Source organism: Oryza sativa, chromosome 6 (assembly GCF_034140825.1).
Source record: "Oryza sativa Japonica Group chromosome 6, ASM3414082v1".
NCBI classification, from domain to species: Eukaryota; Viridiplantae; Streptophyta; class Magnoliopsida; order Poales; family Poaceae; genus Oryza; species Oryza sativa.
The window spans coordinates 19,867,189-19,886,402 of record NC_089040.1 but is presented as its reverse complement, the minus strand read 5'-3'; the positions used below and the strand labels follow the sequence as shown (position 1 = coordinate 19,886,402).

The 19,214-nt window shown below is 41.7% G+C and overlaps 1 protein-coding gene across 2 annotated transcripts; it reads right to left on the bottom strand.

The window, feature by feature from the left end:
- Positions 1-397: 397 nt before the first annotated feature.
- Positions 398-10,805, bottom strand: LOC4341162 (zinc finger CCCH domain-containing protein 43-like). Of its 2 annotated transcripts, none has more exons than XM_015786360.3 (10): positions 10,215-10,805; positions 9,162-9,257; positions 8,755-8,964; positions 7,475-7,546; positions 3,706-3,804; positions 3,226-3,429; positions 2,895-2,992; positions 2,685-2,772; positions 2,248-2,598; positions 398-1,233 (listed from the first exon to the last, which is right to left on the bottom strand). In XM_015786360.3, the coding sequence occupies exons 1-10, from the start codon at positions 10,677-10,679 to the stop codon at positions 703-705; spliced, it is 2,214 nt and encodes a 737-aa protein (XP_015641846.1). In that variant the 5' UTR covers positions 10,680-10,805; the 3' UTR covers positions 398-702. The 2 variants fall into 2 exon arrangements, with proteins under 2 accessions (XP_015641846.1, XP_025882267.1); XM_026026482.2 differs by having other exon boundaries at positions 3,226-3,399.
- Between the last annotated feature and the right edge of the window lie 8,409 nt (positions 10,806-19,214).

The window sequence follows — 19,214 nt, the reverse complement described above, 5'->3', positions numbered from 1 at the left end:
AAGTTCACGAAGATCACTGCTCTTAGTTGAAGTGCCAAAGATTGAGCAGTTCGGCCTCCACGGGCTTTACATCCGGAGAGGTCAGGCCTCCAGATCTCCTCTGCTATGCTCCTTCTTGAGCTCTATAGATAGAGAGGACAATTTTGGGAGGACACTTAATTCTCGAATGTGGGGGTGTTGAGCTCGCCGATGATGTTTCCTCACTGATCCCACTAAAGCCACCAGTAGCCTCCACATCGAGATCCATATTTAGGACTCCATGCCAGATCGACTCTTCTCGGGCTCCCGGGCTCCCGGGCTCCCGGCCAGGACAACATGGAGGAGGGTAGCACGGAGTGTTTTCAATGCACAATTGTTTTGATCGATGCAATTTAAATGTCATGTATTAAGACCGTTATGATCTATCACGACAAAATGTTTGATTAAGCCACAACGTTCAATTGCGGTGCATAACAAGAGCAGCACTATGTTTAGCAAACATAGATTAAGGATACACTGTACGTGTAACTAATCACATAAGAACTGAACTCACTGAAATATAGTCAAACGCAAACGTGGGTTTAAAACCTACTACTTGATATACAAAAGAGCAAATTAATAAAATTAAGTAGCATTACATGGCACACCACAATGGTCTCATTAATAGATACACGCCTTTTGGAGTAGACAATAGCTAGGCACAATGGAACTGAGATTCAACACTTATTCCTTCACTTTGCACATCCTTTTTAGCCACCGAAGTCTTCCTTGAGGGCTATTGAGGGTAAGAAATATTTCCCTATATTCAGGTTTAATAAATAATAGGGTAGCAATGAAATGCTCATCACTGCCTTCCTCAGCACCAGCATTAACAATTAACTCCATGATCTCAGAAATACCGCATCCTACTTCACTGATTCTCACGGATGTTTCTGAATTTGTTTGCTTCTCATTCTCAATGGGATGACCAAAAGCTGAAACCACATAATTTTTCTGAGGATCGATCAAGTTATTCGGGATATCATTAGAAGATTTTTGTAATTTTGCCTCCTCATTTCGCCTATTAACATCCTTATGAATGATCCCAGCATCATTTGAAGCAATGGAACATTTCTCGATACCAATAATAGCATTGACAACTTTATTAGCTTCAGTTCCTGGTAAAACCGAATCCAGCACGCCGTCAAAGATTATATTTAGCAAATCAACATTCTCAAGTGGTTCAAAGTGAAAATTTTCACAATCCGTCACTGCCTGAAGAAGAGTTGAAAGGATAACATGTCAGAGTAAAAGTAGAAAAAAATCTAGCTATAGATGAAAAGGAAGTTATGCCTAGTTGCATCTAATAGAGCAAGAGAGTGGACTATATTTATCCATAGTCAGCTACCAACACAAGAAAATATCACTACAAAAATAATACTCACAAGCTCCAACACCATTAGTTTTTTTTCATACAGTAGATATAGCTAAAGTAATTCGGCGCAGTCCATATAACTTTTTACATTTGTTGGAGAAAATAATTATGAACCTAACCATATACCAAGGAGGGTCAGAACTGAAATGGTATATATTAAGAGAGTGCATGTCATGGACATTGAGCTAATCTTGAAATTATGGAATTAAGGAAGTACTAGAATTGAAAACTAAACACGAGTAAAACTTGGTATTTATTATTTCCAATGTTTAAAATTATTGAATCATAGAAGAGCTATAATAATTGAATCCAAAATTAACTCTTTACAATTTCGTATTTATTAATCCTAGCTACCATACTTATTTAATGAAGAAAAACATGAAATTATTAATTTTAACTCTCAGAACTATTAAATGATAAAATACAAAGGAACAGAATAAAAGTATAACATCAGACATTATATACAGAATATAATCTATAAGATGTGCATTTCTTTAGTTATTACTAATCATAATTTTAAAATCATTAATAAATTGAATTGTTTTATTTTGTATGAACTTAACATTGGTGGTTAATTTGTAGTCTAGAGAGAAATTAACCAGAACTGCGGAATTCTGATCAAACATACCCAGATAAAATATTTGTTAAATCTTTAGTTCAGATATTTTATTTGTTTTCTTTTGATAGCAGCTGCTAATCGATGACATAATTGTGATACATTTTGTACTCTACTGTCACCATGTCATCTTATAAACTGCTACATAATAGTATTAACCACAAAAAAAAAATTCTAGCCATCATTAACAGCAAAACAGTTTGGTGATGGATGGTCCCAGTGTTAATTGCATGATTACCTGAGCAATGTGATGTACTATCTTATCTGGGACCATTTTTTGCTTGAGCAGATCACGAATAAGACGAATCTTTCCAAGTATTTGATGTTTCACTAGCCTTTCTTTATCCCGTCGCTCCATCTCTTGCTCTCGTCCAGTCAATTTGTAGATGTCGGCTCGAACATTGCGAGCAATTTCAAATGCTTGTTGACATTTGTCCGATAGTGCTTGTTTGAATGTAATTTGTTCACAATGAGTGTCTTTTGGGGGGAATGCTGTGATATTTTCATTTAGATAAGAGCAAAATTGGGCATACATCGGACATAAAGTTGGTTCAGCAACCGCCTTCTCTAATATAAGATCAATAACATCCTGCATAAAATGAACATAGCAGAAGCAAATCAACAGCAGTCATAACTAAAGCTTCCAGAACAAGAGAAACATGGAATTAACCAAACCTTCAAAATATCGGTTCTAGTGATTCCTGCTTCTATTAGTTGGTCCTTCAGAATATCGAACTTCTCTGGTGTCAATAAGTTCAGTATACTGTTCAAGAAAAACAAAAAAAATGTGCAAAAAAAAAGAAGAAAAACTTTTTCAATATGAAATTATAGTGAAAAATGATTTACTAAAGAAACACGAGCAATTATTCCCAAATCAATGAGTACCCTTTTACTGTTTTAAGAACTTTGTATTTCTCAGGGACAGTGCTTCTCTGGATTGACCAAGGGTCTTCAGCCTTATGAAGAGCCAAGGTGGGGCCAGCCTGATGTTTACAGTAAAATTAGAATGTTCCAAGAGTCATTTAAATGGTCGTAAAATATCACTACACTAGAAATCTAAAGTGGATATCCCAAGATGTACACTTCATATAGTTTAACTACTAATTCAAGAGATAATGGTGACTCGTCGTGCAGTACACAACTGAGAGCTCAAAGCCAAACCGGCCTACTGAGAGCACAAAGACTAAAACACTTAGATTTTCAATTTTCAAGATACCTGAGCTTTAGAATCAGACTGGAAGCTTTTTTGGTCTTGCTTGTTAAACTCCTTTTGCTTCCAACCTAAAGCATAGGGTTCTTTTGCTTCACGAGTATCGTCCTGAGATTTCTCTTCCTCGGCAACCACTGGAGTTTGTAAAGACCGTGAATGCCAGTCATGGCTGTCAGTCTCCTGAAAGCGTTTATATGACAGAGTTGGTACCTAACATATATGATACAACATTGAGATAAAACTTATTAACAAGTCGTTTCGAACAAGTTTAAACAATAACATAGAACAATATTTTTTTGGCAAGTAGTATTATTTTTTGGAAGCGAGGAAAAAATCATTCACAAAAATAATACAGTGTTTAAGCTGAAACAAGGGAGTCTATTATGATTATGATAGACAGGACATGACAGCTTAACACTCAGGAACATTAATTAGATCAGTGATATGCCATGCATGCATCTGGAATGAAAAGGGAAGAGCTCTCACATAATTTGTTTCATTTGGAGCCCGACTTTCATCTTCAGCACGGAGTTCTACATTAATATCTTGAATAAGTTTCATGATGTCCTTAGGTACATCAACAGTCTGCACATATTTATAGTTAGGCATTTGAATGATGTGGAAAGATGCCACATACACATTCATGCATATAGATAACTCAAACACTCATGCAACGAAATATATAAATACTTCGAGAATAACAGTCATTTCATAAATATCAAATGATAATAATGGATGTTTAACAGCGACTACAATTTCTCCTTCACGGGCAGCCCAAAGAAAATACCACAAGTGAAAATGGCTGGGACCATCTCAGGTCATAGACCATCTATGAAAATTAATTTTTACATGCAGACCTCTAAGAAATGCGGTTGCAAAAATTAATTTTCACAAGCAGCTCTACCTAAGAAATCAACCCTTAGAAATGGGAGAATCACTAAAACATGAACGAAATTGTAGCTCCTTCATATGAAGTCAGATCAATACAAACTTTATATGAAAACTGTAGATCTTGATGAGACTTAGAACTTTGTTGTTGAAGGGTTTTAGATTTGACATAATTTAGCATTTTGAATATTAAAATTTTATAATGGATTCTCTTCAACAGAACCGACCTTGAAAATAGAATCAATACTAAGATATAAAACAAAATCAAAACTCTTGCATATTAAGTCGGCTGATGACAAACTTCACCTAAAAATTATGGCACTTGACGAGATCTACAACTTTGTAATTAAAAGTTTGTTCATTTGAGATTGTTTAGGAGTTCAAATATTCATGTATTTGATCATATATCTATGTTTTAATTTATTTTTCTTATATTTCCAAACGACCTCGAATGGTGACATGTTCTATACGAAAATTTGAGCCATCTACGAGATCTACTACTTTTTTTATTTAAAGTTGATATTTTGAGAAAGTTTAGGGGTCCAAATATTGATTTTCTTTCTGGGATCTATTTTTGAATTTGGTTTTTAGTTTTGCAAACAACCTTGGATGGAGGCAAGTTCTATATTAATATTCTAGAGCACAATGAGAATACAACTTTGTTGATGAAAGTAGTTCTATATAAGATTATTTAGATACTTAAATATTCGTTATAAGTTCTGGCCTATAATTTTACAAGGTGTTATTTACAAAGTACCATCTTGATTTTTTTAGAAAAATCATATTAAATCTGATTGAGCTAAACCAAAGTCCTATGAGATTGTTATAGTAATTCCTGTAATATGTCAATTTTTATACTTTCACAGAATTCCTATGAGATTCTTTTTTCCCGGTGGTCATTTAATAATATCAAGTTACATAACATGCCAACTCGTATAGAGAATAAATAACATAAGTGAACAATCATATTGAAATAAGTGTTCTAAGTAAATATGAACCAAATCATATTACAGAGAATATTGTAAGGATAATGGAGGAGTTCGGTCCATCTCAATCAGAAATTTTGTTATTTTCAAAAAGTAAGGGAAAAATGTTTTTGCATGTGGATTTCTCGAAGAAAACCGGCCTTACAAATTTTTCCCTGACGGATTTCTTTAGCAAACAACCCGCATAAATATACAACCCATAAAAACTGATTTGTGTGGGCGGCTTTGTATAAGAAAAAACTCTGTTAAAATGGGAGCGCCACAAAAATATGAAAAAAAAGTATAGTTATTTCAAACTAACTTAGGTCATGATAAACTTTATATGAAAATTATAGCTCTCGACGAGGTCTATAACTTTGTTGTTGGCATCGTCTAGGGGGCTAAATATTCATTACAAACTCTTAGATATATTTTTGATAAAACTGATTTTTAAAACTTTCAACTGAGCTCCGATAGAGATATGCTATATAACAAAGTTGCAGAGCTCAACACTATCTACAAGTTTGTTGTTTATGACTTCTCCATTTGATATCATTTAGAGTGTAAAATATTACAATTCTTATAATAGGTGAAGCCAAAAGAATAGCATCCAATTTACAACAAAAACTTCAAAATAGGTGAGATAGTAAGAAGATTACAGACTGAATGAATCAGAGTACCTAGGTTCTAATCCTATAAATTGCACGCACACATAAAATTGCATGACTTGTGACCCTGGACGCCCAACTGTGTATAGATGCATACCGAAATACAAAACATTTTTTCGAGTTTTTTTGCACCTACAAGAATAAAAATTAGAAAATTAATTTTCACTAGCGTGTCCTTAAGGGTGCCACCCATGGAAACCCTCAATTTCTTCCGGCACGGAGTTGCATGCGAGTCAGAAAACACCCATGTAAACTGGTTATTGGCCATCCGCACAAACATTTTCTTTAGTAGTGCAACGAATACACAAATACTTCAAGGATAATAGTCATGTCATAAATATCATTAGGCGACGCCACAGCAAAGCATCGGGGTCTACTAACCCCGACGATTTTTAACAAGCATGTTATACCCCCTCTATTTTACCGTCGCTGACCCTGGTCAAAAAAAATATTAGACCCCAGTAGAATTAATTAGTTGAAGCCACTTGTGGTTAGCAGTAATGACACAACAAACAAATTAATATCTAAGCTAGGTCAGCCCAGCCCACGTAATGAGAAAACGCTTGAATTTGAGCCCACAAGGCTGGCAGCCCACTACTCCACTAGTCTCCACAAAATCCCTGTTTTGATAACGTATTCTAGTATTCCTCCATGGTAATTATGGAGTCTCGACTTCTCGTCTTCAGGTCTTCTTGAGTCACATCTAGGCAAGGGCGGGCGAGACGCCGGGATGGCTAGACGGGCGGCGAACGGGCGAATCAGCAAAGACCGAAGACATCAAGAACTAGGATTAGGTGATCACGCGACGGCAAGCGTGAGCAGCCGAGCTGCCGTTTGATTAGGTAAGTAGGTAACCCTATCCCAATTTTTTTTCTTCCGGGGACTATCACAAATTCTTGTTTTCTCATCTCTGAAACCTAATCTTAGGAATTTAGGGTTCTGAAATATGCACTTTTCAATTTATTCAGACTTCTGTTACATGGCCTTATGCCTGATGGTCGTGAACGAGGAGGAGGATTGAATTATATATTCATAATTATTTTTTCCTCCCAGCATAATGGATGGTAAGAAACTAGTGGTTTTGCTAAGAGTTGCTGCTTATGCATTTGTTGTCTATATTGTGTAATTGTGTTCCTGATCAATCTTGTTCTATAACTATTTAATAGGCATGCAAACTATGATGGATCGATTCTTGAAAACAAAAATACCCCCCATGGTGATAATGAGAATTGTGGTGGAGCAAATTCTACGGAATCGTATTGGTGATCAATTTATGAATGATTGTACCATATGTTTCGTCGAACCGGAAATGCTAGCTTCAATTCCAAATAATGATGTGGTTGTTGGCTTTCACAAGATGGAGGATAGGAGCCGTATACAAGATTTGTAACATGTAAGAGGTAACCACTAGAGCAATAGACTTTATTTTATCATAATATGGCACTGTTGATTTTGTTCTATCTTATGCATAGTCTTAGGTCATTGCAAGCTATAGATCTGTTGTTAGTATCATTAGTTAGTAGACCCCGGTGACCATTTTTCCTGGCTTCGCCCTTGAATATCAAAAGTAGATAAAAGATGTTTTACAGTGACGAATTATACTAATGACATGAATATTTTGTTTATTAACTATTGTGAGATTATGAGTAAAGTATAATAATTAGTGTAATTTTATACAATGAGTTAATCTGTAAAATATATTACAACCAGTCAACAAGAACTTAATTAATATACCTCGCGCAGTTTGAGAAGTTGATCCCTTGTGTAACGGATTTGCTCAGCAGGCTGAAAACATGAATTCCCACGCTGCAGCAGATCACTACAAAATTAATCAGCATGGCAAAAGGTACAAACCACATAAAAAGTTGGCACCCCGCGTCTTGCCGCGGGTTTTTTAGTTTTATCGTTAAACAAAATCGTAGTTTTAAATGGTTAGGTGCAACTCTGTATATATACAAAATATATAATAATGTGGCTTTATATATATCTTATGTTAGTATAATACAATTCATGCTTCATTTTTCCAAGCGTCATTGTGTATTGCTATAATATATGAATATTATTTTCATGTGCAATATGGGTATTGTTGTAGTTAGACAATTTGCATCTCTCTGCTTCATTCAAGTTTTTTTTATGAAAATTGATTCAGGTAACGATAACTAATAATTATATGCTATCTAATCATGCATAGTAAAATAAAACACACATCTTTAACAATAATTTGAGTTATGCACAAAATATATAACAGTGCTATGTGTGACTATGAGGTGGAGCAAAGGGAGGTGATTGTATAACTAATAAATGATTGAATTGGATGAATAAGTAGCTTCTTGATCAAACGGTTGTTATCTTTGTACTAATGTGATCTGATGTCTTAAAATTGTTGATGATGTGGCTTCTTGCATGTCTTGCTTTATAGAAGTAAATGCCCTTTACTAGGTATCAACTATATAAGAAGATAATATAACACGAGTTGCACACATAAATAATGATGCAGTATCAAGTATTGTCTCAAGTCTCAACTCGTTTTCATGCTTGGCTCTCCCATTGGATGAGCTATTGCAGCTCTTGCTCCTCAAACCACTGCTATCCGACCTTACTCCTGTTCATGTCTACCCTTGTTATGCACTACAAGTATATCATAGGCATTGGCTAATGCTTCCCACTCAAAACATGTTTGAATTAAGCCAACAAATTGTAGTATTCGACTATCAAACTTCAAGACAGTTCAGTTTGCATGGAAATTGCCTACTAGGAGAAAGGGGCTCTTTTGTTTGAGTATGTACTGCCAAATCGATCTCTTAGTGCCAACCGTTAGGTAAGTAATTAATGGCATTACCAATGTTTTGGATGAATAGGGTTATAATAGCAACCATATAGACAATGCAAATAATTGCATATTAACCCAAACATTTAGCAGGTCTATATTTAACATGTCAAATATTTCATGGTGCAAGTTCGGGATCACACCATATATAGAAATTAAAGCCTACAATATTTTGAACAAAACTTACCTGAAAATCATCTTTAGATGGAACAGGTTGCTCATTTAATTCTCCATGGTCAAGGACCGAGTAAATGTTCACTCCCGAGGATATTTGATTGGTTTGGAGAGAGCCATCCCACTTCTCATGACCTGAGCCTGAATTTGGATGGTGAAACTTGCAATTACTGCCAAATTTACAGATTCCGCGGTTCATGTAGTATGAGCACAATCCAGTCCCCTGCGGAATTACATATATCATGTTTTCACCAATCAAATTGTAATTTATGAAATATTGAAATGGCAGTATTAAAGGAGCCATGTTGAGATGAATGAAGAAGACAAAGAGAATTAAAGCTTGCTAAAAAAAGATCGGCTTAACATAACTTTGTGGTGAAGGAAATAACCCCACAAGAAAAGATGTACAGAAAAACTTACAGGACGAAGTGGAAGCCCAAGAAAGTTCAGCTTTACATGCTCAGCTTCACTTTTTCCTTCACTATGGTGGCAGTGGCAAGCTTTCCAAGGAAAATACTGAAAAACACTTTGTTTAAGAAAAATAATACTTCCTTCTAATGACGTAATATTTATGCATACATTGATTTCTGAATGTAGGGATGGGCCATCGTGCAAAATATAAAAGAAGATTTTTTTACAAAAATGTTTTGAGCCGATGCTTGTGATTTGTAAAGAACTCGCATTTCCTCCATCCTTCCCTTTTTGTTCTGACTGAATTCACAGAATTGCAAATTTAGTAACTAAACTATCGACTACAATATTATATAGTCATTTTCAAGTTACCACAATGTTAGTGGACGAAATTATCAGAAAACTGTAACTCCACTACGACCTGGATTACTTTAAATAAGAAAATTGTCAACTGAAAATGTTTGATATATACCAAGCTTGTCTCTATCAAAAAGTAGTTTGACAACTTTAAATGTTCATTTTATCCAAATAGATCCTAGCACTCCAAACACATATTCGGGCACGTGAATATCTTAATGAAAATGTCTTGAAATTAGACGTTATAGGTTTTTCCGAGCTCTTCTAAAACTGTTATGCAAACCTTGTTTTCATCTGATTTTATATGAAAAATATATCAAACGTTGACTAATCTTTTTTGAAGGGAATGTTGTCCAAACATTAGCATACCGGCATGTTTACAAACATTATATAGCATACCTGAATATACTCCCTTCATTAAAAATATTTTTCATAGATGACGTCATCATGTTATGACATTATGTTTAATCACTCATTCTATTCAATAAATTTATAAAAATGTTATTTATTTTATTTTGTTGCGACATGTTTTATCATTTAATAATGTTTAAGTAAGACTTATACTTGAGCATGTTTGCACTAATTTTTTAAATAAGACGAATTGAATAATCAAACATTATTCTAAAAATCAACCGGATAAGCTAGAGAATATGATAAAGCTAGCCTATATTCACCGAGCAAAGAAGGCCCTAATAACGAACGTACCACTTGCTGCTGAGGCAGGCGGTCGGGAGGGTGGTTGAACCTGCAGTTCATCCCGTACTTGCATCTCCCGAACCTCAGGTAGTGGAGGCAGTCGTGCTCCCCGGGCCGTTGCGGGTGCTCCAGCTTGTCGCAACCGCCGGCATGCTTCGCAGGGTGGTTGTACAGGCAGCGCATCCCGAACTTGCAGCTCCCGAACTCCACGTAGTAGCTGCAGTCCGGCACTCCGGGTCGCCGTGGGTACTCCTGCGGCTCAACCGCCGCCTTCGGTTCCGTCTCGCCGGCGCTGCTGCTGGTGCCAGCAGGCCGCCGGTCATCCAATGTCTTCACCGTGCTGCTGGCATGTTGCTGCGAGGGCGTCGGCGAAATGGCGGCGGGATCGGAGGCGGAAGAGGAGGTGGTGGTGGCCATCGGAGTGGAGGAAGAACGGTGGTCGCTGTTGCAACACTCGCAGAGGATTTGCATCATAGCTCGATCTCTCTGTACTATGTCTCTTGGTTGGAGGAGTTAATTTGGTTTGCTTGCTGCTTGAGAGAGAGAGAGGTGGTGATCGAGGTAGCTAGAGAGTGGTGCGTGTTATAGTGAGAAGAAAAGGGGGCGGGAAAGGAGAAGGTAGCGTATGTCTTTCGGCCAAAATGATGTGGCATATGTCCTTGTTCCTTAACGGTGGAGGACTGAAGGATGTGCATGCATATGCATGACCAGTTGGTCCACTTAGGCAAGCAGGTAAAAGGGAATGGGAGGGAACTAAATTAAGAAGCGTATAGATCGTAACTAACTGCTGTAACTCATTAACACTCTCTCTGTTAATTTGGCAGATATAGTTTCATATCTGTAATAGTAATTGCGTTATGGCCAACTGGGACTGTCTAGCTCTCAATGATCGACCTGAAAATCCATACAAATTTCAGTCACTTTTCAACCGTCCAGGTTGCTCGAATATTCATGCGCCAGTACCCTTATTTTGATGTCTTCTCTTCCCCTCTGTCTCTCTCCCCAACACGAGCGCTTCAGATCGAGCGTACTCATCCTCGAGCGCCACCGTCTCGCCCGTTCCAGCATGCCACCACCGGGCTTGCTGGCTGTACGTTAAAAGTGCTTACGAGTAACGAGGCCCGCGAAACCGGCCGGCTCCTCCTCCATCTCTTCTTCCCTAAGCCGGTGGTGGCACCATTGCCCTGCATCGCCCTGGTACAGATTGGTTATTTGGTTAACGATTGATACTATAGTTCAGGTAGCTCCATAAAAAAAATCGTACCATGATTTTATATTTAATTCAAAAATAAAAATTTGAATAATCCTTTTGCTAAAGCAGAGAAATTTTGAAATTTTTGAGCAGAATCAGATAATAGAATATATGAAAACTAGTGAATCTTTAATATAATATCTAGAAATTTTGGTCCAAAATATTGAAACCTACATCCTAATGTACCAATAAAAGTGTGTAGCAACCGGCAATCCTAAGTACTGGGACTATACAAGTGGAAGCAACTTGTGCGCAGGCCTTCTTCTGCATTAGGAGGCACTAGCAATAATATAGAACCTACATGTCAATATAGAGTACTGCAGGGATCCTGTTCCAGTGAAGGTTGCCTCTATTCAGAGTTGTCAAGGGGTGGTGGCACCCTCGTTGTGGTGGGGGAGGACTGGAGGAGGTAGTTTGTGGTAAAGAAGCGTAGGGAGGTTTTCACAATATGGCTGCTTTCCAACAGAACTAAATAAAACATCATTTTCCTTCACCTCCAAGATAAATTGTTCTAGGTAGGATGGGAGAGTGGTCTATTCTAGTCACTGATATAATATACTCGTGTGTTGCAATGGGCCAGACCCATACAATTTGGGATGGGCTAGGAAGGTCAATTGAGATGGATAGGGAAGGCGGATTGAGGATAAGCACCGGAGATGGTGGTTACGAACATGAAGGTGTGAAAGATACAATGCACGGCGATAGTAAGAAGAGGTGATGGAAGGCGAACGACTCCGCTTTTAATTAGTAGAGATATGCATTGGGCATCGTTTACAGTTTCAATGACGAACCATCGAAGTGGTTCTAATGGTCCAAACCATTATAAGTTAGGGACAATTACGTTCTTGACACTACTTTTAGATGTAATTGTGATGTTCTCCTAAAATAGGTTTGTGAATTTTCCTCTGCTTTTTTAAAATGAAGTTGCCATATACCCCAACTCTGGATGACCATTTGGTAGGCCTCCAATAAGAGATTGTGAATATTAGATAAAATTAACTGAGAATATATGAAATGACCATTATACCTTCTCATTGCACTCATATTGGTTGAAATGACCATTATACCTTCTCATTGCACTCATATTGGTTCACCTGATCCCCATTCCTAAATCAAGCCTAACCCTAGATATAGTGGTAACTTTGGCGGCTGTGCACGAATGAGCCAGAGTGAAAGTAGAAGACGAAGTCCCCCAAACCGCACTGGTGATTGTTGGCGTAGGGGATGTAGTCATAGTAGTCGTGCGGAAGAAGCCGCTAGCTTTATCCTAAAGGGTTCACCGGTGATCAGCAGCAGGTTAGCGGCGACCTTCCGGTTGCCACCTACCCTGCTCTGGGTCAGCCAAATGTTCTCCCTGTAACGCTTAACTGATTGGATAGGGTTTAGGGTTTTCAGGGAGAAGATGATCCTGGAGAGATATGATCATCATCTGTCCACGACATCGGTCTCCCCTATAAATATGGCGCTGAGGGAGACCGGGCGCAATCCAAAATATGGAAGGTTTTGGCGCTACCGATCAACGTGCATCATTAAAGAAACTAATAGTGATTTGGAATGAGTAGATTACGCGGGCATGGGGTGAAAATTAACCACGCGTGATCTCCTCCGGTTTTCTTGTCGAGAGATCAAATTTTGCCAGCAATATATCCATGGCTTGCTTATGGGGAGCACAGTGAAAAATTAAGTTATTAAGGAAGACCAACGCAAACTTTGGTAGCAAAAGGGCCCGTATACATGCCCCACCACAGGAGACAAAGTGAAAACAAATGGAAAAAAGAAGGCAACACACGAAAAGTGCTTTTGAACCAAACCGATTTCCTTTTCACTCTTGTATTTCCTTAACGCCCAAGGACAAGCTAACTTCAGGCTTTCTTCTTTGCAGATGGCTGAGCCAAAGCACACGGTTGAGCAGTGGAAATCTCTCCTCATTGTATTTTTTTACTACTACCTCCATCTCATAATATTTGTATTTATAGGATTCAAATTTATCCCAAAATAATTATCATAATAGAGTACTAATTATCATATTAGTCACTTCTCGTTTAAGTTTATTGCTATTTTGCCCTAGTCATTGTTCCACTCTTATCTATACATCATTTAAGGAAAAATTTGCTACAGGACACTCCAAAAATATGTAATTAGCTGTAGGACATAAAAAAACATGAATTTGCCCGAAAACACTCCGAAAGTATGGTAATTTGCTGCAGTATACCGAACGCATTAAAATATAATATTCACCCAATTGACGAGAGAGAAACCATACAAAATAACATATTTGCCCTTCTTCTTCCGACGCTCACTTGCAGCGAGCTCCATTGGCTTGCCCATGGCGGACAACCGCTCAGTGTAGTCGACGGCGCGGTCGTGCGGCATGCCACTGTCACCGGCCTCGTCCTTACCACCAAGTCCCCACCTGACCGCGAGCGCGTCACCGAGCTCATCTCCCGCTTCCGTGGCGCCACAAGCTCTGGTGGTCTCCTCGAGACGTTGCACGAGCTCAGGGACGTGGCCGCTGTGAGCGAGCCTAACAGGAAGCTCCTCACGGCCGTCCCCGGCACGGTGGAGTGCTGGAGTGATCGATTGACAATAGCAAAGATTCACATATATAGGAACTATCCATTTTCTGCTGATGGAGTGATGGCTGGTTTTGCTTGACTTGTTGCTTGCTGAGTTGCTGCTGCACCTGCACCGCTATGGCGCCATGCGACCTTGGCTGGTTTGCCATTGCCTGCTAGCTTGCCAACTACCATGCCACTGCCGCCGCCAGGAACCCGGCGGCCTCACCCCTCCTAGCCTTCGCCTGCCCTCCTGCATGCCGCGCCGGCTCTAGGCTCCACAGCAGCCGCCGTTCATCGATGGGGTGACGAGGATTTGGGTCGTGTCACGTCCTGATAAATTCATCCCGAAATAAAAATCATTTTCTAAAAGAAATAATAGAATTAATTAAAATTCGAAAAGAAATTAGCAAACACTAAAATACGTACAAGAAAAATTCGAATGTGGCCCGGAGAATTTTTGTTAAATTCTCCTTGGTCTAAAATGAGCCCTCAAATTTTACTTGAATTTTCAGAGCACCGGAAATATTTATTAAGCAACAACAACAATTATCAAAGTTTATTAAAAAGAAAAACCTAAAAATAATCCTCCTTCCTCCTTTGGGCCAAGTCCTCCCTCTCTCTCTCCCTCGGCCCGCGGCCCAAGTGCTCTCTTCCTCCCTCTCTTTCTCTCCCTCTCCTTCTCTCCCTCCTTCTCTTGGGCCTCCCCTTCCTCTCCCGGCCCACTCCCTTTTCCTCCCCTCCCGCCTGGGCCACCTCCTGGCCCAAGCCGCCCCACCTAGCCGCCCCAGCCTCCCGAGCCGCCCCCCCCCCTCACGCGCGCCGCACGCGCGCTAACCGCGCGCCCCGCGTGGGTCCCACGCGCCGGGTCGTCGTCCTCCTCCCGCCCGGCCTCCTTCCTCTCTCTCCCGTGAACCCTAGCTCCTTTCCTCCCTCAAATCCGTGCGATTTACTCATGGGATTCCAAAATTAAATAGGGGGAATTAATCCCCATTGATTCCTCTTTGATTCCCCCCAATTTCCCCTTGATTCGTGTCCTCTAACGCCCGGAACGGCCGCGCCATTCCCGGCCGCCTTCCATGGCCGCCGGCCGTGTTTCCCGTCGCCGTTCCGCCCTCTCCCATGCCCGGCTCCCTCCCCCATCCTATAAAATGGAACCCCCTCACTCCGTTCTATCATTTTAGCCCCCTCCCGCGCTCTCCCGTGGCCTCACCACCTCTCCCCGCCATCCTCCTCTCTCTCCCGTGCCGCCGGCCGCCTCCAGCCGCCTCTCCCTTCTCGCCGGAGCGCCGTCCGGTCGCGCCGTCGCCACCAGCAGCCTCGCAGCCGCCTCCTCTCCCCCGGGCCGTCCTCCGTTTAGCGTGGAGAGCACCGGAGGCGCGTTCCCGCCGGCGTTCAGTGGCGTCGCCGCCACTACACCGTCTCCGGCCGGCTCCTGTTCGTCGCCGGTACGCCGATCGATGCCTCCGTCTCCTCCTTCGATACCACGGCATCGTCTCCTTCCCCGGCCACTCCTCGGTTTCGCCGGAACACCGCCGTGCCGCGCCGGCCTCTCCATCCACCTCGCCGGAATTTCCCCGGTCGGCCCTTCCTCCACCCGTGCACCGTCGGCCGCGCCACCACCACCTCCGGCATCGCAGCGGCGAGCCGGTGACGTCGTCCTCGGCATCGCCTCCTCTCCATCCTCGTCGTTGCCGACGTCCCTTCGGTCGGCCGCTCCTCCTCGCCGGCTCCTCGTCTCGTTGTGCCGCCACCGTCGTGGGCATCGCTGCGGCGTGTCCCACGCCGGCCTCACCTCTGTGCAGCTGCCGCCGGCTGCCATCGTCGTCTCCTCGCCGGCCCCGGTCGTCATCGTTGTCGTCCTCTCGTCGTTCCCGGTCGTCGTGGCGTTCGTCCCTCTGTCAAGCCGTTCTCGTCCATCGTCCGCGTCCGTCAAGTGTGCCGCTGCAGCCCCGTCGTCTTCTTCGTCCTCGCCTCCGCGTCATCAAGCCCTGCGCCGGCCGCGTCTCGCCTTCGTCCAAGGATCGCCGCCGAAGTCGTTCCCTCGCCGTTCGCCTCCGTCGTCCCCGAGCCGTCTCCGCCGCGCTCGTTCGTCTTTGTCGTTCCCACGCCTCGTCGCGTGGTGGTAAGGATCTCTCCCTCGTCGCCCTCGTCCTCGTCCTTTCGGTGTCGCCCCGTACCCGTTGTGCGGCTGTCGACCCCGGTACCCGTGTACCGGTGTCGGTAGTCGTTCGCTTGTGCGTGTGGAGACCGTGTTAGTGTGCCCGCTCGGTAGCCACGTGGTTTCCACGTGTGCAGCCCGCGTGGTGTCTGGTGGAGTCCGTTTGTCGGCTACTCGCCTCAGTTGATACACGGGGTCCGCTTTCGTCGACCCGCGGACCGTCTCTGTGTACCCGGTCCACCGTGGTCCCTTAGGTTGACATGTGGAGTCTGCATGTCAACAAGCGCAGCCTTCCTGTCTTTTCCAGGTTAGCGCTTACACATGTTTTATAATTGCAAAACCTAATCACAATAATCTGTAAATCTTCATATAACAGCATTAAACTTCGGATGATCATATCTTGGTCATGCGAACTCTGAATCGACCCGTTCAAGTCTCCTAATGTTTGTTATAACCTTAAGAACCCTGTGCTTTCTTTTTATGTATCGTTATTACTTCTTTATAGGCTTGTAGCTTTGCTTGTGTGCTTCGCGTAGCTTCTGTCGTTCCGGAGGTTCCTGAAGCGTGGTTTGCGGTTGTCGCCGAAGGTTCGGAAGGCCGTTCTCTCTGAGTAAGGTAAATCACATCATCCTTTAGCATATTGAATCCTAGTTTGTAAAATTATTTTGATTTAAATTAATGCATTATCGCTTTATTTAAATTCCCGCGTTATCACTGTTTTATTTAGCCATGCCTATTTACCTTTGTTATGACCTTATTATTATTGCTATTGTTTATTATTACCTTGTTCACCCTAGGAAAATAAAACCCCAACTAGTGGGTACTCTATTCATGGTTCCACTAGTATGAATTTAGGTAGATGCTCGCTGAATAATTAGGCAACATTAGGTGGTTTTATAACTTTAGACTTTAGGGATGCTCATATCATTTGGACACTGTGGAATGGTTGGCTTGTGATGGAATTGAACACACACCTCCCCCTCTATTCAAAACTCCCAAAATGGTTTTAGGCTGAGCTCGAGGTGCAGGGTTTTGTTAGTAGCACCTCGGCCACTATAAGGACCGGTCTTCGGGCCTCTGTTGCAAAGCACTACCGTACTAACCACATGTCTAATGGGTAAGGCTTAACTCGGTGCTCAGTCTAGTCCTGAACAAAAGGACACGGATAGAGATGGATGAAGTCGTTGCGACGATGGATATCTCTAAGGCAAATGAAGGCTACGCGAGCTGCGGCTCGGTAATCGAGATGTCTAGGCAAATGAAGACTACACGGGTCGGTGCCCGTTAGTCGAGATGCCATGGCACTGGACTAGTACGCGGGTGGTCTCACCCCTATGTGTGTGGCGCACCCGGTCTAGATCTTGTTGCTAGGGGCTCAATCCTAGCCTGCCTGTCCCGGGATACCGGCAGTAGGCAGGGTTGGGTCGGTACTTTTGTTCACGGCTAGGATGGGTGAAGGGTTATGTCACATGTTTACGATGGGTTCCAAGGCCATGGAACGCGGAGTAAAGATGTGTCTTGTGGGTAAAGATGTACACATCTGATCAGAGTAAATCTATTCGAATAGCCGAGCCATCGGATATGGGCAAGCCTAGCAATGTACCCAAGTTAGTGGTTTAATTCTTAAAATTTGCTTAACAACTAAAATGTGGAAAGGTTGGCCTGGGTTGGCTTGGGACGAGCTGGGACCCAGGTCGGGTTGCCAATTCGGTCTGAATCATCGTAGGCCTTGGGTTAAGGCAAGTTCGTGTAGGTTCACGTCCTTGATTAATAATATTGTGTAGCTCTTGGATCGTGTTTACAAAATAGCTTTGGGCAACTAAGTGACTTTTAAATGCTGTTTACTGTAAAACCTAACCCCTATTATTATCCCCTTGTACCCCCTTGCATTAATCATGCATCTGCTGGTGTGGCTTGCTGAGTACGGTGGTTGTACTCATTCTTGCTCAATCTTTCCCCCCTTCAGTCAGAGAAGCTTTGGAGAAGAAGTCTTAGATGGAGTCCTGGCTTATACCCCAGTTGAGCGCCTGTGAAGATGGAGCCGTAGGCCCGCTAGTCCGCTGCTGTTTATTTTTGTTTGTCAGGCCTGAAGTGCCTTTGTAATAATGTAAATATTATCGATATAATAAAGATGTGTCTTTTATATCATGTTTGTGTGGTGTACCCCGGCTTTTCCTGGGACGGGGATTAATACACTAGCGTTCGGGAAAATGAAAATTTTCTCGGTCGCGACAGGTCGGCCGGTCGGGGATGGATTGGGGAATCAATGGAGGATTGGGAGAAGAAGAATTGCAAAACGGTCATTTTGTGTGGTTTCTCTCTCATCAATTGAGCGGATATTATATTTTAATGCGTCTAGTGTACTGCAGCAAATTACCATACTTTTGGAGAGTTCTCTGGCAAATTCATGTTTTTTATGTCCGATAGCTAATTACGTATTTTTTGAGTGTCCTGTACAATCATTTAATGAGGAGCACCATAGTATTTCTTCTCAAACCTTAATATATGCTAAACAATCTAGAATTACTATTATTTTAGAATCTAGAATTACTATTATTTTAGAATGGAGGTAGTAATACATTATATTGCAAATTCTCTTAAGTCATACCATGAACAAATTAAATTTTCCTTCACACTAAAGATTAAATTCATAACAATGAACATTATATATTAAAAAAAATTGATTGAGTTGAAAGTTCTCAAAAAATTTTAGTTGAAAGTTTTAAGATGAGTTGAAAAGGAGAAAAGAGAGGAGAGGGATGATATAGAATGACCGGGAAAAAAGAAAAGGAGAAATAGAAAACGTAACAAACAAGAGAAAAAAAGACACCAATAAGAAGAGGGAGAGGGGCATGCGAGACGAGGCGATAGAATGGTGTGGGTCGATTGGGTTGGGTTGTGTTCGAAACGCCTAATTGGTGAACAGTCGCGCGCCTCCCTCTCCGCGCGGCGAGGCCATGTGGCGTGCGTGGAGAGGGGGCGGCGGAACGGCGCGGGAGGGAGGGGTCCAGGTACGATTTTTTTCATTTTTTCTGTTTTTT

What these genes read in the sequence shown, in the direction of transcription:
- LOC4341162 (XM_015786360.3), bottom strand. Translation starts at nt 10,679, where the DNA reads ATGATGCAAATCCTCTGCGAGTGTTGCAACAGCGACCACCGTTCTTCC. An exon ending in CATCTAAAGATGATTTTCAG is followed by an intron (nt 7,547 to 8,754) that starts GTAAGTTTTGTT and finishes GATCTGCTGCAG; the next exon opens with CGTGGGAATTCATGTTTTCA. An exon ending in CTAGAACCGATATTTTGAAG is followed by an intron (nt 2,599 to 2,684) that starts GTTTGGTTAATT and finishes CATTTTATGCAG; the next exon opens with GATGTTATTGATCTTATATT.